At 41.8% G+C, this 23,016-nt stretch overlaps 1 protein-coding gene across 3 annotated transcripts in view; it reads left to right on the top strand.

The window, feature by feature from the left end:
- The window catches only part of ARPC1A (actin related protein 2/3 complex subunit 1A), a 1,267,577-nt gene that overhangs the window by 141,224 nt on the left and 1,103,337 nt on the right, over positions 1-23,016 (top strand). For all 3 annotated transcript variants that reach the window (XM_044089354.1, XM_044089353.1, XM_044089352.1), the window contains exon 3: positions 11,397-11,501. In XM_044089354.1, coding sequence (XP_043945289.1) covers positions 11,397-11,501 — 105 coding nt within the window. The remainder of the gene's footprint in view (positions 1-11,396; positions 11,502-23,016) is intronic.

Below are 23,016 nucleotides of genomic sequence, written 5' to 3'. Positions count from 1 at the left end.
GATATCGACTAAGGATCCTGCGGATGTCTCTACCTTGGATGGGTCTGGAGCCGCTGAGCAGGCACCGGCTTCTGAGGAAGTACTTGGCACTACAGATACTCGACGCAGACAGACTTCTTATGCGTCTTCAGTTCTTTCTAAAACTACCAAGTTTCTAAGGCCCAGGGTAAGAAATACGCCCAAAATAAACGACGACCCAAGGTCAGGCACCTGCTTCTTTGCCTCAGTCTCAAATGTTTAAAATGGCAGAAGACCTTATTATGCTTATTAGGGGAAGCTAGGCTACCCCTTCCAAAAGAAAGAAAGAGACTTGTCCCCAGTAGTTTTATCTGAACAGGAGTCAGATGAGACTGATGCTTCTGAATATGAATTCATGCAACCCCTCTCTGCTTATGAGGACTCTGATGCAGAGGAATCCATTCCTTCTGCCTCTCCACCCGAGGATTTTTCATTTGGGGAAACCCTTCATACCTTAAGGGAGCATTTCTAATGGGAATGTCATGACTATCCTCAGTCAAAAAAGTGACTCAGGGAATTCTTAGATTTAGCACAGACCTTTGGCCATTCCTCCTGTCCTGGATGTTGTGGATCATGATTTTATGGAATCCAGTTTGACTCCCTGACACCCTTCCTCCTGCTTCCAGGAAACCTGACAGGTACTACAGAGTCCCTGACTCTCTCAAATTTCTTTTCAAAAATCCTACTGCTGACCCAGAGGTAATCTCTAAAGGACCTAAAAGAATTAAAGCAACCTCAGCTAAGAATCCCACCCCCTCAGACAGGGATTCCCGAGCTTTAGACAGATGGGGTAAAAAAGTATACACCTCTGCTACTCTTGCTATCAGAGCATTAAATTGTCAGTTCCACATGCTGAAATATCAGCAACATACCATGGAACTCCGCAAACAAAAAATATCTTCCTTTCCTGCTTGTGCAGAAAGTAAAGAATTGCAAGAGCCAATACATTCTGGAAGTCAAGTTACTGAACACACCTTGTAATGTGGCTTTGACACCCTAGAAGCATCTTGCAGGGCAGCAGTCACTGGTTTTGTCCTTAGAAGGCATGCTTTGCTTAAAGAACAGACCTTGCCAGACCATGTCAAATTGAAATTATTGGACGCACCATTGATCAAAGACTATTTATTTGGCACCAAGGCAGAAGAGGTCTTAAAAAAAAGATGGAAGAAAAAGCTAAATCTATGCCGACAGACTTTTTACAGGTCCAGCCTCGAGGTTCAGTAGGCATTGCCCCTCCAGGCCAGCTCTTCCCAGTCCCAGGGGAAGCAGACCCCCCACCCCACCCCCAGACAGCAGCCCCAGGGAATGCAGAGATCTAAACAATGGAGTTCCTTCTCTTCAAAAACAGGGAGTGCAAAGCCATCCCTTATGGTAAGAAGTCACAATGACTTTACACCTCCACCTCTTACCTCTGCCTACCTGCTTGTGCCCCATAGGAGGAAAACTCTCCTTCCATGCATGCAATTGGGCCTCTATTACCAGTGACCGATTGGTCCTCAACATAGTGTCCCAGGGATACAATTTTTATTTCCACTCTCTGCCAACCCCAAAAGGGTTCCCAGCTCTTCCTCTAAACCAGTAGGCAGAGGCCAAAAAAGCAAGTCCTTTTCCTGCTCTCCATGAGGGCAATACAGCATGCTCCTGCAGAACAGATAGGCCAAGGTTTCTATTCCAGACTCTTCCTGGTACCCAGAAAAAAGGGCACCTGGCGCCCAATCCTCTATCTGTCCATTCTAAACAAAATTACCAAAATACATAATGCTCACCCTCCAGCAGCTTCTTCCTATGCTTTCCAAGGATGCTTGCTTAACAACCCTAGACCTGAAAGAGGCCTACCTAAACATCCCAATCGGGGAATTTTGCAGGAAATATCAACGTTTCAGGGCAGGATCTATGCACTTTCAGTTCTTTGTGCTTCCCTTTGGCTTATCCACTGCTCCCAGAGTTTTCACAAAATGCCTGGCTCCAGCCATTGCTTTTTGCAGACAAAGAAATATTCAAATTTACCCCTACTTAGACGAGTGCCTGATTCAGGCAGACAGGAAAAGCTGTTACAGCACCTGACCTTTGTAAAGGACCTACTGACCTCCCTGGGTTATACTGTCAACGAAAAGAAATCAAAAGTAGTCCCCACACAAAAAAATTGTATTCCTGGGAGCAAGCCTGAACACAGCATCCCAGATGGCATTCCTTACTCCAGAAAAACAAGCCTACCTGACAGGCTACTTCTGTCAGCTAGCCACCAGAACTCAGTTATCCGCAAAGAAAATCCTACAAGATCTAGGGTTCATGGCCTCCTGCATTCTACTCATTCCATATGCCAGACTGCATATGAGGAAACTACAGTGGTACCTAAAAAGCCTTTGGTGTCAACACTTTCAAGACCTGGAAACTCCAAGAGTTGAAATAAAATCACTCTCCTTTATTAAAACACGTTGTTAAGCGCTTTCATCTAAAACACTTAGACTTCTTCAGAACAATGACTTACAATATCTTTAGGTTTAAATACGTTTTGTCATCAATCATATAATTGATTGCAATAAACTTTTAAAGTGCCAGTGTGCCATTTCATAAAACAAATCATCTATAGGAAACCCATATTCCCTGATATATGAACATAACTTACTAAAATTCACTAAAATTCTTTCTAATTGTCTTTGTGTATTCAATACATAGTTTGTAAATGCATTTTACCTCATATATATGCGGGTGTGATTCGTCACTACCATTGATTCCCTAGACCGACCTGTCTTAACTACCTTAAATTATCCAAAATTGGCTTTACAGATGTCTGATCATTCAACCCAGGCCGGGTTGATGCATTTAATTTGATTTGCCATCTTGTTTCTAACTCCCCCAATTTCTTACTAATATTTCCTCCCCTGGGATTTACTGTAGCTATATCTAATATACCAAAATAAAAAATACTACAACTGTTACTCTCTGCTAAATGTCTCCAGAGGGCATTATTAGTATCTTTTTTGTTTATTTTATAATAATGGTCATATATTCTTTCCCTAAGACTTCTGTCGGTCTTTCCCACATAATAACAAGGACAATTTGAACATTTAGCTAGGTACACTATATGCTGCGTTCTACAATTCCCTTTCCTATATAGTATCTCAGTACAATTAACATCTTCCAACTTTATGCTATTCTCTGAGATAATATACCTGCATTGATTGCCAATGCCACATTTTGTTGTCCCTTTCACCTCTGTCTTCCTTCCGATAGTCTCCTTTTTCATTTGCAATTCATTTTTCATATTATACCCATTCCTTGATACAAATCTGGGTGTTTCCCCAACTATTTCCATAACTCTTTTGTCCATTTTCAATATATTCCAATTATTTGAAATGATATTTTTGATATTTAAGGTCCATGGTGCATGTTGTAATATGCAAGCTCTAGTATAATCAATGTTATCCCCCCTATCATTTACTTCCGTGTTGTTCCCCTTAACTAGGGGTCCTTTCCCCAACAAGGGTATATATTTCCTACCCCATTCTCTTTCTACATAGCTGGTTACATCTTTCACTAACCATCTGGGGTATCCCCTCTGGATAAACATATCTCCTATATTTTGTAGTTCGTTTACAAAATCCTGTTGGTCTGATGTCATCCTAGCGGCCGTAATGCATTGTCCCTTAATTATACTCTTTTTTTGGCTCGTAGGATGACAACTGGTGTAGTCCAAATACCCATTACTAAAGGTCTCTTTCCTATAAATTCTAGTTTTGATCTTCCCATCTTCCACTATAATCAGTGTATCTAAATAGGCCATAGTACTAGGATCAACATTGAAAGTAAAATTCAAGTCACTACACATCGAATTCAGATATTCCTTAAATTCATCAAGTTCTTCTCTATTACCTTTCCAGATCAAAAAATATCATCCAAAAATCGATAATAACAGGACATTTCATTATACCACTTACTTTTAAATATATGTTCTTCTTCCCAATCATATAAATACAGGTTGGCAAAAATGGGGGCACAAGCTGCCCCCATTGCCACTCCCTTCATTTGAATATAATATTCTCCTTCAAACAGGATATAATTATGTTTCAAAATCAATTCCATAAATTCCAAAATGAGTCCTATCTTATCCCACGAAAAATTACTTAGTTTTTTCATGCAATTTTCCAATCTAAGCAATCCATCTCCCTGTGGGATACTGGAGAACAAGTCTACCACATCTATAGTAACCAATACAGCATCTGATGTAAACATCTCATTCTTGAGCCTTCCTAGGAAGTCCCAGGAATCTATAATGATATGCTTGATGGAAGAATATAATGGTTTTAACCACGCATCTACTACTTTTCCAAAATTAAATGTTTTAGACTTATTCCCAGAAATGATTGGCGGAACGGGGGATCCTGTAATTCTTTATGGATCTTGGGTATACCTACCATGGTACTTATAATGGGAAATTCTACTTTGAGATAATCATACAAGTCCACTCTGATTCTTTCATATATTAACAGATCTTCCAAATATAAATTGATTTTATTGTATCCTATGTTCACCTCATTTAAGGATGAGATACTATAATTCCCTGAATTAAGTAGAATTCCATTGATTTTGTTCTTGTACTCTTCTTGGTCATATAGGACCACCCCTCCCCCTTTGTCAGGTTTCATTATTCTTATCTTTTTATTAGCTTGTAACTCTCTCAATACTGTAGCCTCTTTAATATTCAAATTGTAATTGACTTTATTTTTATTTACCTTATTGCTGTAGGCATACATCTCCTCAACTACCATTTTTTCATATATACCTAAAGTTACATTTAGGGGTGGGGTGTATACACTTTTTTTCTTAAACTCATTGTTTTTTTTTCTTTTTTAGTTGAGTTGTTAAATAACACTGCTAGATTTAATTTCCTTAAATATTTCTTAAAATCAATGATATAATCTTCTACTTTAAACCTCTTGACTGGCACATATTTCATTCCTTTGCTAAATAGGGTGAAATGCTCTTCCTTCAATTCTAAATGGGTATAATTATGTATAAAAAACTGATTGTATCCACTAGTGATATTATTCATCTTCACTATCCCTTCTTTCCTACCTCCGGATACTGGTTCTTGTATCCCTCTCCTTTTTCCCCTTCACTTAAATTTTCTCTCTGGTGCCAATGGTTTGGCCCGTTGTAAGTATCTCCCTTCTCCCTCTGTTACCCTAAAAAATCGTCATAATTGTCCCTAAAATTGTGTCCACCATCCTGGTACTCATTGATGCTCCCTTTCCTTACACCTTTCACATTTTTAAAAAGTACCTTCCCTTTATTAAATTCCTTTTGTTCCCACCTGTATGCATGCCCCCTAGTGTATTGGTCCAAATCTCTTTGATACTTCCTACATTTTCTCTCAAATTGTTTATCTACCTGATTTTGCACCCAGGCATACTGAGTATTCAAACAATATTCAAATTCGTTGTACAGTAAATCATTCACAATAGTCTCATTTAATAATTCCAGTTCATTCATTAAAATGCATATTTTTTTATCATTGCACTCCACAATGAATCGCATGAAGGTAAACCCAAACCCATCAAACATTTTTGAACATTCACACATTGTTTCTTTATCCAACTCAATACCCATGGGGTATTTAAAAAATCTTAGCCCCATAGGGACTATATTAGTGTCTAAACATTTCTTTAAATAACTATTTTCTAATTGTAGACTTTTGCACATCTTAAGTTTTTTTCCAAAGTCATACATCAACTCTTTTAAAGTCTTAGTAACATTAATGTTCCCAGAACCATTTTCGTTGCGTGTTGTAGTTGACTTATGCCCCCCATTAAAATCAAAATTGGACTCCATAAAGTTATTTAAACAAAAATTATTGCCAGCTATGTCTTTTCTCATATTGGGGAAATGAGAAACAGTACCTGCACGCTGGACATTATGCCCCATTGTATAAGTCCTCTTAGGTGGCATTCGTTTAGGTTTAGCCCCAGATATATTAAAATCCGCCTCCGATCCATATTCCTTCCCTCCGGCCGTCTTATTCAGTAGACCTGCTGATTTAAATTGGGATCCATTAGAGGTACCGGTTTTCCGCTCTCAGCCTTCACCCTGTCCGTTAGGAACTGAATCTCCATTACCGTTCAAACTGAGCGTGCCTGGTGATGTCACACGCTCACTTCCCTTCCTTTGGTACGTAGGCTGGCTTACGAGCTCAATTAATCTGGTCAATTCCCCTCTCATGATGGCCATCTCGGACTGGATACCCATGATCTCGTCCCTCCGTGGCGAAATAATTGATGGCAATTCATCTAGCTAGTCCATGCTGATACAGCCACTTAGAATAAACAATAAATACTGGAACCAGTCGACAACGTAACCAAACACACAGTCTGTTTCCACAAGCACAGACCCGAAGCACTGACACTCCAAGAGTTGAAATAAAATCACTCTCCTTTATTAAAACACGTTGTTAAGCACTTTCATCTAAAACACTTAGACTTCTTCAGAACAATGACCTACAATATCCTTAGGTTTAAATACATTTTGTCATCAATCATATAATTGATTGCAATAAACTTTTAAAGTGCCAGTGTGCCATTTCATAAAACAATTCATCTATAGGAAACCCATATTCCCTGATATATGAACATAACTTACTGGGATTCCTGGGACTTCCTAGGAAGGCTCAAGAATGAGATGTTTACATCAGATGCTGTATTGGTTACTATAGATGTGGTAGACTTGTTCTCCAGTATCCCACAGGGGGATGGATTGCTTAGATTGGAAAATTGCATGTAAAAACTAAGTAATTTTTCGTGGGATAAGATAGAAATCATTTTGGAATTTATGGAATTGATTTTGAAACATAATTATATCCTGTGTGAAGGAGAATATTATATTCAAACGAAGGGAGTGGCAATGGGGGCAGTTTGTGCCCCCATTTTTGCCAACCTGTATTTATATGATTGGGAAGAAGAACATATATTTAAAAGTAAGTGGTTTAATGAAATGTCCTGTTATTATCGATTTTTGGATGATATTTTATTGATCTGGAAAGGTAATAGAGAAGAACTTGATGAATTTAAGGAATATCTGAATTCGAGGTGTAGTGACTTGAATTTTACTTTCAGTGTTGATCCTAGTACTATGGCCTATTTAGATACACTGATTATAGTGGAAGATGGGAAAATCAAAACTAGAATTTATAGGAAAGAGACCTTTAGTAATGGGTATTTGGAATACACCAGTTGTCATCCTACGAGTCAAAAAAGAGTATAATTAAGGGGCAATGCATTAGGTCCGCTAGGATGACATCAGACCAACAGGATTTTGTAAACGAACTACAAAATATAGGAGATATGTTTATCCAGAGGGGATACCCCAGATGGTTAGTGAAAGATGTAACCAGCTATGTAGAAAGAGAATGGGGTAGGAAATATATACCCCTGTTGGGGAAAGGACCCCTAGTTAAGGGGAACAACACGGAAGTAAATGATAGGGGGAATAACATTGATTATACTAGAGCTTGCATATTACAACATACACCATGGACCTTAAATATCAAAAATATCATTTCAAATAATTGGAATATATTGAAAATGGACAAAAGAGTTATGGAAATAGTTGGGGAAACACCCAGATTTGTATCAAGGAATGGGTAAAATATGAAAAATGAATTGCAAATGAAAAACGAGACTATCGGAAGGAAGACAGAGGTGAAAGGGACAACAAAATGTGGCACTTGCAATCAATGCAGGTATATTATCTCAGAGAATAGCATAAAGTTGGAAGATGTTAATTGTACTGAGATACTATATAGGAAAGGGAATTGTAGAACGCAGCATATAGTGTACCTAGCTAAATGTTCAAATTGTCCTTGTTATTATGTGGGAAAGACCGACAGAAGTCTTAGGGAAAGAATATATGACCATTATTATAAAATAAACAAAAAAGATACTAATAATGCCCTCTGGAGACATTTAGCAGAGAGTAACAGTTGTAGTATTTTTTATTTTGGTATATTAGATATAGCTACAGTAAATCCCAGGGGAGGAAATATTAGTAAGAAATTGGGGGAGTTAGAAACAAGATGGCAAATCAAATTAAATGCATCAGCCCGGCCTGGGTTGAATGATCATACATCTGTAAAGCCAATTTTGGATAATTTAAGGTAGTTAAGACAGGTCGGTCTAGGGAATCAATGGTAGTGACGAATCACACCTGCATATATATGAGGTAAAATGCATTTACAAACTATGTATTGGTTACACAAAGACAATTAGAAAGAATTTTAGTGAATTTTAGTAAGTTATGTTCATATATCAGGGAATATGGGTTTCCTATAGATGAATTGTTTTATGAAATGGCACACTGGCACTTTAAAAGTTTATTGCAATCAATTATATGATTGATGACAAAATGTATTTAAACCTAAGGATATTGTAAGTCATTGTTCTGAAGAAGTCTAAGTGTTTGAGATGAAAGCGCTTAACGTGTTTTTAATAAAGGAGAGTGAGTTTATTTCAACTCTCGGAGTGTCAGTGTTTCGGGTCTGTGCTTGTGGAAACAGACTGTGTGTTTAGTTACGTTGTCGACTGGTTCCAGTATTTATTGTTTATTCTAAGACCTGGAAACTATCATACCAATGATACCTTGTCTAAGGAAAGATTTTTTTTGGTGGGCAGCACCATGCAACCACAACAAGGGACTTCCCTTCCCACAACCCCATGCCGCCCAGACCCTCACCACAGACGCATCAGACTATGCCTGGGGTGCACACTTGGATGGCAGGTGCATTCAGGGCCATTGGATCCCAAATCAAATACATCTGCGCATCAACCAAAAAGCGATGTTAGCTGTTCAGCACGCCCTGACAGCTTTCAGACACCTACTCTCCCCAGGGCCTCTACTGATCAAAACGGACAACACCACAGTGATGTGATATATCAACAAGCAGGGAGGGACTCACTTGTATCCTCTCTGCAGGCTCGCCATGACCCTTTGGCACACTGCCTCAGCCATGCAAGTGCACCTGCTAGCACAATTCCTGCCAGGCTCCTTAAACTCTTGGGCAGACAACTTAAGCAGAAACCTGCTAGACCCATGTGAGTGGCAGCTAGACCACAGAACCTTCACCCTTGTAACTCAGAAATAGGGCACCCCGAAGGTGGACCTGTTTGCCTCCCACTCCAGTCATCAGCTCAGTAAATTCTGCACCAGGGAACCTCACAGCAAGGCCTGGAAAGTGGATGCTCTATCCTTTATAGTGGGTAAACCTTTCGGTTTATGCATTTGTTCCTCTACCACTCATTTCAAGGGTACTACTCAAAGTAAGGGAGGAAAAACTGAGGGCAATCCTGATTGCCCCCAGACTGGCCATGCCAGCACTGGTACCCACTGCTGCACAGCCCGTCACCCCTGCCACCATGGTACCTACCTCAGATCCCAACACTCCTGACCCAGAGGAATGGAGAATTCATGCATCCCCAATTGCAGACCCTCAGTCTGGCAGCCTGGCTTCTCCTCAAGCTGCCAGCCTAAGCAAAAAAGTCCTAGATGTTATATGTTAGGCCAGATGCCCCAGCACTATAAATCCTATGTTGACAAGTGGAAAAGATTTTGCGCCTGGATCCAGGCTAAGGGAGCCGGAATGGCACAGCCCTCCCTACCTCTCATCCTGGATTACCTAGCAGACCTACTACTCGGGGGTCTATCCTTCTCTTCTATCAAAATTCATGCCTCTGTCATCTCTGCTCATTACTGCACAGAGCCACCTCTCTTCTCACACCCTCTCATCAAACAGTCCCTAAGAGGGGCTAACAACTTAAGGCCACCCAGAAGAGCGTGTACCCCAGCTTAGGACCTTAACTTTGTGTTGGAAAAGCTCACTTTACCCCCCCCCCCCCTTTGAACCTGCAGCTTCAGCAGACTTACAATTCCTCTCTTGGAAGACGGCCTTGCATATGGCTATCACTTCAGCTAGAAGAGTATCGGAGCTACAGGTACTCATGGCTGTAGAGCCCTTCATCATTTTCCATGCTGACAGGGTCTCCCTCAGGACTTAACTCATCCCTTCATGCCTGAAGTGGCATCCAGTTTGGCTCTCAACCAATCCATTCATTTGCCCACCTTTTTCCCTATCCCACAAAACAAGGGGAAAATGATTCTTCACTCTCTCTAGATGTGCACAGACAGCTCAGATTCTAGCTGGACAGGACCAAATCTTTTAGAAAAACTGATCAATTGTTGGTCAGCTTTGCAGCAGGGGAGGAGGGCAGGGCCATATCCAAACAAACCATCTCCAAATGGATAGCACACTGCATCCATTTCTGCTACAAACAGCATGGGAAATCTCCTCCAAAGGGGATCAGGAAGCATTCCACAAGGGCAACCTTCACCTCTGCAGCTTTTCTCAGAGGGGTCCCTGCCAAGGGCATCCTGGAGGCTGCAACATGGACATCTATCTGTTCATACCTTCACCAAGCATTACCAACTGCCATCTTCTCCAAATCCAGGGCAGGCTTTGCCACTGCAGTCTTGCAGGGCATCCTAGCTAACCCCCAGCCTTCTTGATTGCCTCCACTCTTTTTTTTCAGCTTTGGAAATCAACCCAAATGTGATGACTGCAACAGTGAACCACGAAGAATGTAGTACCGTTGCTTACACTTACCATAAATGTAGATGTTAGAGTATATTCACTGTTGCAGTCCTGGTCCCCCTGTCCATCCTCCATGTCTCTCTCTCTCTCTCTCTCTCCTTCTCTCCTTACAGGGAATTTTTGGTATTTAATTTCTGCTGGTGGTGTTCTTCCACCATAACCTAGCTCACTGTCTGGGGGCTCCTGACAGGGCAAGAAAAACTGTTGTAATGGCGTCAGTTGCCTGATTTTATATCACTTGCAACCTGACGTCAGTCCTGGAGCGAGAGCAACCGACGCTAAAATACTAGGCCTCTGTTATTCAGGATGACTGAGGGCTACCCCTGGCAGGATAACCCAAATGTGATGATTGTAACAGTGAATACACTTTAACATCTACCTTTATAGTATTTGTACACAGCTGGACTTTCTCAAAACTTTGCTCCCATTGGCTGCCAATGAGATTTGTTTGCTTGTCCTGTTTTTATTAAAGCAGACCTCTCTCAAGATCTGAATGCTATGCAGTTACCATAATAGATGTGTAAGAAAAGTGTTTACGTTTGGTAACTTATCTTCCTTCCATCCCCTACCTTTAGTTTTATCTTTACTTTCTCTGGCCTGCCTGTTTCCTTCTTTTCTACCTCAGCGTTTTTGTGGTAAGTGCAGAACTTGGGTGATAGTGGCAGGAATTTTTTTAAAAAGGTCTTTGTGTTGTTGCCTTTTTTGTCTGTGTAATAATTTTAATCTTTATCTTGTCTTACAGAGATTGCAATCAGCCCAAATAATCATGAAGTTCACATCTTCAAGAAAAGTGGTAACCAGTGGGTGAAAGCACATGAACTGAAGGAGCACAATGGCCATATTACTGGTATGTAAGCTGAGTGTCGTATTGTATTAAACTTTGGTATCTGCAGAGTTATTTATGTAAGTCTTACCATACAAAAATTTTAAATTTTGACTATTTAGTTACACATTTAGGGATAAGGCATATTTCCTTCCATTAAGATCAGTATTTAATCATTCCTGCCTTGCTATTTTAATGTTTTACTGTGTTTTCAGGAATTTAATATTGCCTTATATTTATTTGACATTTGTTGACCGGCTTGGACCATCTGAGCTTGCTTCCTTTTTCAGCGGATGCCTGGGGAGAAAAGCTCTACAGTACAAATTATACACGTAATTAGAATCAGAGGACACGTTTTACATATAAAAATTCACAGTTCCAAGTAGTGATCCACAGCTTAACATTACAAAATATAAATAAAAATTCAAATGATGAATTGTGCAAGTGAGAGAATAATAGTACAGTGAACATATTTGCAGTACTTATAATACGAGTTTAAATTTAATTGAAATATGTAGAAAAGGATTTAATCAGAGAAGATAAGGTAGACAACCAAATGTAGTGCAAGAAGAAATGTCAGTGAGTGAGGTATTATAAGTGAGTATAGAAGAGCATTTGGTCCAAGCAAGGTTGTAAAGATGTAGAAAAATTGTTGGTGGTGGTCTAGTATGAGAGACCTAGAAGTTAGCTGACAAGCAGAAGTGTGAGGGGAAGAGAATAGGTAGAGAACGTGTATATATATATATATATATATATATATATATATATATATATATATATATATATATATAAAAAGTTAGTGTAAGAATACAGGGGACATTTAATTAGAGGGATATTGAGAGCAGTAGAAGAGTAGGTATACATGAAGTAAGTATCGAGTTATTAGGGAGAGTAAATTAGAGGGGTAAAAAAAAAGGAAGTAGAGTAACATAAGGTAAATGGGAGGTAGGGATAGTTAGTATTTATGTAGGAAGGAAACTAAAAGGAAAGGAATTGGAGCAAGGTAAATTAAGGGGGAGAGAGGTAGGGGATTAATTTTTTAGGTGGGATGGTTGCAGTGACGTCTCTAGGTGCTGTATAGGTGGTTTCTACGATTTGCCTAAAATTTGTGTATGAGTAATATTTCTGAGGGCCAAGGGAAGCTTATTTCAAGACAGAGCCGGAAGATGGCTGTAGAGATTTTGCCCAAGCGATTTTTTAGGTTTAAGGATCTGTAGTAGGCCTTGGTCAGAACTTCTGAGGGAACGAGGTGGGTTATAAAGGGAGACCAGAGAGGAAATGCTAGAGCAAGAGGAAGGCTTGTTTAGAATAGACTGGATTATGAGAGGTTGAGAGTATGAGTTGGTTAGGAAATTCTAGCCAACTGAGATTTTGGAGTGAATGACAGTGATGTGATTTTGGTGGGATGTTGGCTGCAAATCTGGCAACTTTGTTATATGTAGTTTCAAGTTTGGATAGGAGAGAGGAATGTCAGTTTAGTAAGGTTTTGAGAGCAGTATAAAATATTAGGAAAAAGATAAGCCTGGGCAAGAGAGTTTCTGGAGTTAGGGGTGAGAAACCTTTGGTTTCTGTAAAGTAGGCCAAGCTTTTGGTGGGTTTTCTTTATACAGTTGTGTACATGGAGGTCAAATTTAAGTTAGTAACCGATGATTACACCAAGGAGCTTTGTGTGAGGTTCTGTTGAAGTTAATGTGCCGTTAAGAGAAGAGATGGAGAAAAAGAATTTCAAATGGTAGAGTGATTTGGGTAGGTATAGGAGGAGTATAGCCTTTTTAGGATGAAGGTATGAGTTTTTTGTTAGTAAACCAAGTTTCTGTGAAGTTGAGAGGTTTGAGTACGGGTGAGCAGGTCAGAGGGGTTATCAGCAATAGTGATGATAGTGGAATCGGCATACTGGATGAGAGATGACGGAGGACAAGATATGTGGAGCTGGTTAGTAAAAATGTTAAAAAGCAGGGGGCCTAGAATAGAGCCTTGTTGGGACACCAGTTTTATGGGGAGTAAGGAAAATAGAGCCAAGATCCATTTGACAAATTGGTGTCTGTTAGTGAGGTAGCTAGTAAACTGAGAAATAGTAGCAGGAGAGTGGTTTAGTTGAGATAGCAGGATGGAATTAGAGTGTCAAAGGCTTTAGAGAGGTCTAAGAAGAGGCAGGATATTAGTTTATTGTCTCTGGCTAGGGAGATGGAGTTAGTGAAGGAAATGAGAGCAGAAGCTGTGCTGTGGGGGTGAAAATCCATGTTTGGTAGGGGTGATAAGGTTTTTTTTTTTAGCAGGGAATAAGACCAGATTTGTTTGTGGACGCAATGCTCAAGGAATTTAGAGAGTGGAGAGAGAATGGCAATTGGGCGATAGAGAATGCAACAGAGTTTCCACCTTTGTGGATAGGTATGGTGTAGAAGTTCTTCCAGATGGTTGGGACAGTGGATTCACAGATAGTAGTTAGTGAGGATGCAGAAGCAGGTAAGGTATAGAGTTAGCAGCAGTCTTCAGGAAGAGTGATGGCAAGTTGTCGACTGAAGGGGAGCATGGTTTAAGTTTGAGAAGAAGATTTTTAATGTGGCTACTGGGGATGGGACTAAGTGAGAAAGGGGAGCTGTTTAGAAGGGGTGTGTGGTGGGAGAGGAGGGAAAGGTAGAGTTGGCAGTTGGCACAAGTTTGCTAATGGTGTCAATAAAGTGGTTATTGAAGATGGAAGCAGTTTCTAGTGGTGAATTATTAGGGCAGGGATTTGGAGTTGAGAGGTTACTGGGGTGGAGAATATGGTTAATTGTATTCCAGAATTTTTTGGGATTTCTAGGTTGTGTGGTAAGAGGTGCTGGGTTTAAGTCTTTTTGTCAGTGTTGATATGTTTTTTGACCAGATCACAGAGTCCAGTATATTTTTGGTAGTGTGTGTGTGTGTGTGTGTGAGATTTGTTTTTTATCTAGAGTTTCCATGCAGAATCTCTCTTGCATGAGGGACTGGGTTGACTTAAGTGAGCCAAGGTGAACAGCATGATTGGACTCTTAACAGTTCTGGAAGGGACTAGAGAGTTTAGTGTGTTTAAGAAGATGGAGCTGAATTGGTGAACAGCTTCATTAAGAGGCAGGTGAGAATTTTTTATTTATTTTTATTTTACATTTGTTGACCGGGCTAGTCTAGCTGGATACATGTCCATTTTCAGTAGAGGCCCGGGGAGAAAAGCTCCACAATAAAGAGGTAGTTAAACATAACATTCAAGGATAGAGTTATAGTTATTACATTCAAAGAGGAATCAGACATATATGTTATACAATTGTTTAAAAGAAGTACAATACCTATAATGAACTAGCATTAGAATTAGTTGAGACCTTAGGTTAGTGGGTTATGTAGGGACTTTAGTGGGCCAGGAGAGTTTTAGTATTAGTCAGGATTAGAGCAGGGGCAGAGCCATTGGGACTTTAGAAAGAAAGGACCAGGCAATAGCAGCAAGATAGTTATTAACAGTTATGTGGAGAAGTTGGTTAACTTTTGGCAAACTTTAAGTTTATGGGGTCTAGTGAAGTGGGGGAGAATCTTTGGACTCTAATAGGAGAATAATCACTAATTGTATTTGGAAGGGATTCAGGATGATGATGGAGGTGAGGATGGAAAACAAGAATCCAGTCCAAGGTAGAATTGGAGTTAGTCAAGAAAGTTGGGAGAGTAGATAAGCTGAGTATAGCCATATAGGTGAATACTTGTGGTTGGGGAGTCAGAGGTGAGGGCAAGCCAGTTAATATTGACGTAACCTAGAATGATAGTTTCATTAGGTATATAGTGTCAGCCATCCAGTGAAAATAATCTGTTCTAGTATGGATATGTTGTCTCCAGGTGGTATATAGATAGATGCTGTATTTAAGGTTTTATAGTTATGTAGTTTGCAATTAGCAGTGATTCAGCTGGGTGAAAAGAGGGTGGAGGGTTGGTTAGGGGGATAAGGTTAGGAGGTCAGAGTACATAATGGCTACACCTCCACCTTTCTTATGCATTATATCCTGGCGTAAGATGTTGTAACCAGGGGGAATAAATTCATTGTCTGTATTGTGTGGTTTCAACCAAGTTTCTATGAGAAATAATGCTAGGGGAGTGATGAGAAATCCAAGAGTGAAATTCTGTTGACTTGTTAAGAATGTTATGGATATTAATGGAATAGAAGGAGAGATGTTTGACATTGGAGATTGGTAGTTGCAATAATGAGTAGGTAGAGTTGGTGGGAGTAGGTAAGTTGTTGTGGGGACCTGGGTTGTGATGAATGTCACCAGAGAGTCTGAGTGTGTTGCAAAGCTGGGGTAAGGAAGGAGGAAATTCAGTTTGTTTTTATGATGAGGAATGTTTTTTGGAAGGAGTTTGAATTTAGGGAGTGTGTGTTCAGTGCAGTAGAAGAGTGGAAGATATAGGAGAGGAGTAGTGAGAGGTGGTATTAGAAGACTAAGACAATGTATGGGAATTACAATGAATGTTAAGTTGAGTGTGATAAGAAGTGAAATAAGATGGGATGAGAAAAGAGGGAGGTTGAGGTGGAGGAGGACCATAATGAAGTACAAGGAATAAGATGGGTAGGAGGTTGTGTGATTTGAGAAGAGGAAAGGGAGGTAATATTAAGTGGGGGAATGTAACTAGAGAGTATGAGTGTGAGGATTTAAGAGTGTGTAAGGTGGTGGGAGTGGCCAAAATAGGAAGGGTGGGATTAGATTGCTGGAAGTCTAGGATATTTGGGTGCAGAAGGGTATGGCAAAAATGGCATGTCTTGTCACTATATAGAATATAACTTATTGGTGGTGGTCTGTTTGTGGGCGGCCACAGTGGTGCAGCGGTTAGCGTTTGTTACCTCACAGCAAGCGGTTCCCTGGTTTGATCCTTGGCTGGGGTGCTTTCTGTGCAGAGTCTGCATGTCCTCCCTGTGGTCGCATAGGTTTCCTCTGGGATGTGGGAGGAAACCGGAGCACCCAAAGACGTGCTGTAGGTGGATTGGATACTCTGTTGGCCCTAGGTGTGTGTGTCCGTGTGTCTGTGTGTGCGCCTTCTGTGGAAGGTTGGGTGCCGGGCTGGCAACTTGACACCGTAAAACTCCACTGCCAATCATGAGCGGACAGATGATCCGCTGTGACGACCCCGAACCAGGAAAAGCCGAAAGAAGAAGGTGGCATACTTAATATTTATAAATCCGTAATGCTGTTCATAGGTTCATACTAGGCTATCTGCTCGAGGGCATTTACAAGCCTAGCCCATCGTTTAGTGGCTTACGCCACCCCTTTAGTATGGGGAACTATACCCATTATTTTGCTGTGCCTCTGTTGAGCAGTGACACTGAGGTAATCCCTGGGGTATATCTGCGATCTCCCATCCATTGGTCAAGATTTCTCTTGAACAAGGCCAGCGAGGTGCTCTGCCTCACATGTACCGGGATTTTGTTCCACAGCATAGGGAGTCTTTGGGTGATGAATCTATCCCTCCAGCACGTCCTATTAATAGCCGTGTCAAGGTTTAAGTCTCCCGCCCTTGTGGCTCTGATGGATCTAGATTTTTTGAGGTGAAGCATATTCATCAAATCTGGGTTTGACATGGCCTTGTATGTTAGGCAAAGGTCACCTCTGAGCAAGCGTGCGACTGAATAGAGCTGGATTTCTTTCAGTCGGGCAGCATAGGACAGATTTTGAGACCCTTTATCCTTTTGGTGAGGAACTTTTGTGGCCTCTCCAGCTGCTGCAAGTGTCGGGTCAGATACATTCCGAATGGGGCATTGTACTCGATCATTGGTCTGATGAGTGATGAGTAAAGGGAGACTATGACCTCCCTTGATCTAGATGAGAATCCTTCATGATAAGGTGGGCAATGTAGAAGGTCTTCCTAACTACTTTAGCTACATGGGTGTCGAATGACAGACTACTATCAACCTGGGTCCCCAGGTCCCTGATAACTTCTTCTGTGCTCAGTGGATTGCCACCTATTTGGTAGCTAGGGTAACCTTGTTTTTCGAAGGGTATGACTATGCATTTTTGGCATTTAACTTTAGGCGTGGCTCTGGCACCAGTTATCCATTTCTGTGAGACCCTTCTGAAGGATATCTGTGTCAGATGTGTTTTCTACTATGGCCCAGTTTGCAGTCATCTGCAAACTTTGTCAGCCATAACCCTCCTGTGTTTGCTTGTACTTGGAAAAGTAGATGCCAAACAAGAGTGGGCCCAGGACTGAGCCCTGTGGGACACCACTTGTGACAGGCTTTGAGTCTGACATGGCGCCAGCAACTCTGACCCTGTGGGTTCTGTCACTCAGCCAGTTTGCAACCCATCTTGTGATGTATGGGTTGACATTTAAGCTGATGAGTTTTTCAATGATACCAGTGGGGTATTGTATCGAAGGCCTTAGCCAGATCGAGGTAGGCTGTATGGACTGCCTTTCCCTCATCAATGGCTTTGGTGACTGTTTGAAAAAGTCAACCAAGTTTAAAGGCATGATCTGCCTTTGACAAAGCCAAACTGGGTTGGATCCAAAGTCTGCAAATTCCCTATGTCTTTATTTATGAGGTCCATTATGATCCTCTCCATGGCTTTGCAGATAAGGATTGTCAAGCTAATGGGCCGGTAATTTCCAGGGTCGGTGGAGGCACCGCCTTTGTGAAGTGGTACCACAGTTGCAGTGCGCCACTCCTGGAGTGCGTATCCAGAGGTAAGACTTTGATTAAACAGCTGTCCTAGCTGTGGGTTTAATTCCTCATTGAGTTCATGGAGCACACAGCCGGGGGGACACCATCAGGTCCCATGGATGCTGTGTTTTTGCTTTGGAGAGAGCAGTTCTCACTTAGGCGCTGGAGATGTTTGGTTGTCTACAATCTTTTGGCATAGATATCTCTCCTTTTGGGGAGGAGAAGTTTGCACTGAACCGGTCAGCCAGTATGTTGGCAATGTCTGTAGGATCAGTAATCTTCACATCATTTTGAACTAGCTCTGAGCATATCTGGGAGTTTCCTCCCAGGTTTCTAACATAGCTAAAGAAGGCCTTATGATTGTCTTTTGAGTCTTTAGCTATTTTTCTCTCGAAATTTGCTTTGGATGATTTTATGAGAGCTCTTAGTTTTTTACTTATAGTGATCAAGGGTGTCTTACCTTTTAAGGATTTTGCTCTATCTTGTAGTAGCTTCCTCCTTTTGTTGTAGAGTTTGTTTATGGCTGGGGTCCACCAGACTGGTATTCCATTCCTGCATCTATCCATAATATTCCCACATGTGATTGTAAACTTGTCTGACACTGTCTGTCATGTGATTCCATTTGGGTATATATTCGGAGTCCTGAATCAGGTTTGTTTACCTAAAGTGTGTGATCTTATAGTATGTGCACATACCAAACCTGTTGTCTTAAAACCATCAGTGTCCTTCCAGTTTACTGTTCTAGTGTTCATTACACTAGGGATCATCTGTCAAGGCCGGCCTGACATTTTTCTAGTATACCAAAGCCTTTAGGTTGCTTGAAGTTATGCTGTACAATCCCACACATGCTCCTTGCATAGTGTAGGGCATAAAGGTGAAATCCTGATGTACCATCCCCAGAACTTCTTTGCCACCAGTCCTAACACCATCTCTTGATCATCAGTCTGAATGCCCAATGTTCTTCGTGTTTCACTGTTGCAGTCCTCACATATGGGTTATCCGGCTCCCAGTAGCCCTCAGTCGGCCCGAATACCAGAGTCCTTGGTATATGAAGGTGGCTGCCGTTGGTTGTAAAACTGATGTCAGAACGTTGGGTATAAAGGGAGGCAGCCAACGCCATTTCCTCAGTCTTTCTTGCTGTGGACCCTGAAGCAGATGCAATTTGCATTAGTGCCGGTCGGCCGTTTACCTTTTTGCTTTCTGACTAACAAATTGAAGAATCCTTCTGATAAGTACCCCGTTGGGGATCCTCTTTTCTTACTTTAATGAATGTCAGATAAAGTTTATAACTGTCTTGCGTGTGGGAAAACAGACTCCGCACCGTGATTTCCATTCCTAATGTATAACTTGTTTGGGCCTTGAGCACGACGTCCCTAACTGCGATCTCTGTGCTTCCTTAAACCCGCGTACCATACGCCGTAGCACTAAGATTTTGTATAAGCATTTCGGAATCTGGCCTAAGTTCGTCGGTATGGTGTCTTCTGGTCTCCCAATGTTGGATATACCTAGGAAACTCAGACAAGGACCGCGACAGGCCTAGGGTTAAATCTGCTGATGATGCACCAGTGATATTGGTCGTCAGCACAGCTCTAGTCAGTGAGGCGCTTTCGCAGCCCCTGCAGTCCGCAGGTTTTCAGCCACAGGCCTCTGCCAAGACCTTTACGAAGTCCTCCATGCCGCAGGCTATTTTGTGTTCAGACCCTCCGCCTGTCGCTGCCTCAGATGGGTATGGAGCCGCTTTGCAGGCATGGCTTCTGATGCCTCTTCTTTTCGACATCAACCAGAACCAGACAGACTACCTTAGTTCAGACTTCTGTAGTTGCTTGGCCTCCCGAGTCCCTCCAGATTGCTAGTAAACCTTCCAGCCGCTAACCTACTCACAAGCAGGCATCAGCCTCCCCTCCTGTGCCTCAGTCCCATTTGTTAAAGATGGGTGGTGATCTTCTTTCCCTGATAGGGGTTCTCACCCCCCTCCCCCCCACACTTTCCAAGATGGCTAGGGAATTATCTCCTGATGTTTTCTCTGTCTCAGTTTCTGAGATTTCCAGTATATATGCTGGTGAAGAAGGAAATTCTCAACTTTTTTCTGGCTTTGAGGATTCTGATGCTGAGGACTCTATCCCTTCTGCCTCCCCTCCAGAAGATTTTTCCTTTGGGGATACTTTGAATACTCTTAGAGAGCACTTTAAATGGGAATGTCAGGGTTTTCCTCAGTTTGAGAAAAGATTCAGGGAATTTGTGGATTTGCCACAGCATAAGCCTCTGGCTATATACCTCCAGTGTTGGAAGTGGTGGATGATGTTTTCATGGAAAATTCTTTAACTCTTGCCCCCAGAAAACCTGATCGGTATTAAAGGGTTTCTGATTCATCAATTCCTTTTTAAAAACCCTTCTGCTGATCCTGGGATTATTTCTGAAGGCCTCAAGGGTGTTAAGGCTACTACTGCTAAAAGCCCTGTACCTTCTGATAAGGAGTCTAGGACCTTGGACAGGTGGGGTAAAAAAGCCTATACCTTTGCAACTTTTGCCATTAGATCCGTAAATTGTCTTTTTCACATGCTTAAGTATCAGCAGCATACTTTGGAGGCTATTAAGACTAAACTTGGGAATATTCCTTCTGTCGGAGAACGAAGAATTACAAGACTTAATGAATTCTGCCACTTTAGTTAATAAGCGTTCACTTCATTGTAGCTTTCACACTTTGGAGGCTTCCTGCAGAGCAGCAGCCACTGGTTCCATTATTAGAAGGCATGCTTGGTTCAGGGAGCAGCCTCTTTCTGTACCTGTTAAATCTAAATAGCTGGGTGTTCCTTTGCACAAAGAAAATCTTTTTGGTAATAAGGCTGAGGAGGTACTGAAAAGGTTGGAGGATAAGGTGAAAGCTATGCAAGCTGTAAATTATTTCCTTCAGGTTCAGCCTTCTTGATTTAGTAGGCATTATCCTTCCAAGGATTGGTCTTTCCCTGATCCTGGCAAGCAGGGTCACTCTAGGCCTAGGGATTTCAGATCTTCCAGAGAGCAGGGTTCTGCCCCTCAAAGGGCTAAACAATGGCCTTCTTCTGCTAAATTGGGGAATTCTAAGCCAGCTTCCAAAAGCAAACATTCTCAATGACTCTGGCCTTCTTGTACCTACCTCTGCGGGCCCTGGGTTTCCTTTGGGGGGAAGGTTAGTCAGGTTCGCAGAGGTATGGTCTTCATCACCGACGACAAATGGGTGCTCAATATAGTAAACTAAGGTTACAGGTTTTATTTTCACACCTTCCCCATTCTCCAAGGGTACCGAGACTTACCCAGAACTCTCAGGGCAGAGGTAAAAATTCAAATTTCTTCTCTATTGACTATGGGGCTGTAGAGCCAGTTCCTACAAATCAGGCAGGCCTAGGTTTTTATTCAAGACTTTCTGGTACCCAGGAAAGGGGGCACCTGGCACCCTATTCTGGATTTGCCTATTCTAAACACTTTTCTGATGATTCCCAAATTCACGATGCTCGCTCACCCTTCAACAGATGTTCTTCGTGTTTCACGGTTGCAGTCATTACATTTGGGTAATCTGCTGGCAGGCTGCCCTCAGTTGTCCTTTATTCCAAAGTCTTGGGTCCTGCGTCGGTTGCTGTCTCCTCTTCCATGACGTCAGGTCATCAGGGGTATAAAACAAGCAGCCGATGCCATTTTCTTTAGTCTTTCTTGCGGTGCGTTGCCTGAAGCAGAAGCATTTCGCAAGTGCCGGTCGGCCGACAACTGAAATTATTTGAATTAGAGTTTCAGAACTGAAGTCTAAACTAAAGCCAAGTACCCCTTAGGAAACTTTTTTCTAGCTCCATGTCGATGTCAGAAAAAGTTAATAGCTGTACTTCTTGTGGGAAGCAAATGCCTCATAAGGATTTCCATTTATACTTTATTCTGATAACAACGTGCTTGGCTGTCTGTTTGTGTTAGATTTAACCAGCACACTGTTAAGCGTCTGTATATTTTTTGCCTGAAAGTATTTTGGAAACAGATTTAACTACCCAGAAATGTCGTCGGATAGCAATCATACTGCCGGAGTATATAAAAAACGCAAAGAAAAGGACAGAGAGACAGTCGAGGTCCAAAACTGATGATGAAGCTTCTCCTAAGCCAGTCACAGGTTCACCGGTACTCAGGCGCTTTCGCAGCCCCTTGATACCCGCTACTTTAGAGTCGCAGGCCCCTACTGACACCCATGTGGAGTCCGGCATGCTGTGAGGTACTCAAAGTATTGGACCCATGGATGTATCTCCCTCGGATGGGTCCGGAGCCGCTGAGCAGGCACTGGCTTCTGAGGGTGTATTCAGGCCTCAACATCTTTGTCAAACCGACGACAGCTGCAAAACCAAAGACAAAAGCAACTTCTAAAACTAAAAAACAGACACATGAGCCACTTGCACAGGCCTCTATGCCTAAAAAACAGATCTTCAAAATGGCTGAAGACCTTATTACCTTGATCAGGGGTTCCCATCCCCCTCCAGATAATAGGCCTAGGCAAGACGCTGATTATGAATCTTCAGATCAGGTTTCTATTTCTTCTGATTCCTCTTCTGATCAGTAATTATCTATACCTCCCTGTGAGGATTCTGATGCAGAGGAGTCTATACCATCTGCATCACCTCCTGAGGATTATTCATTTGGAGAAACCTTGCATACTTTGAGGGAGCACTTTCACTGGGAGAGTCAAGATTTCTCAGAATCAAAAAAGAGGCTCAGGGATTTCCTCCTTCTCCCTCAGCACAGGCCTTTAGAAACAGGTTGCGTCCCTCATGGATATGGGGGCCATTCAGCCAGTACCAGAACAGGAAAAAGGACAAGGTTTTTACTCAAGACTGTTCTTGGTGCCCAGAAAGGACAAGGCTTCGTGGCCAATGCTGATTTAATCAA

Source organism: Protopterus annectens, chromosome 12.part0 (assembly GCF_019279795.1).
Source record: "Protopterus annectens isolate FY-2018-M chromosome 12.part0, PAN1.0, whole genome shotgun sequence".
NCBI lineage: Eukaryota > Metazoa > Chordata > Ceratodontiformes > Protopteridae > Protopterus > Protopterus annectens.
This window is presented reverse-complemented; position numbering and strand designations above follow the sequence as displayed.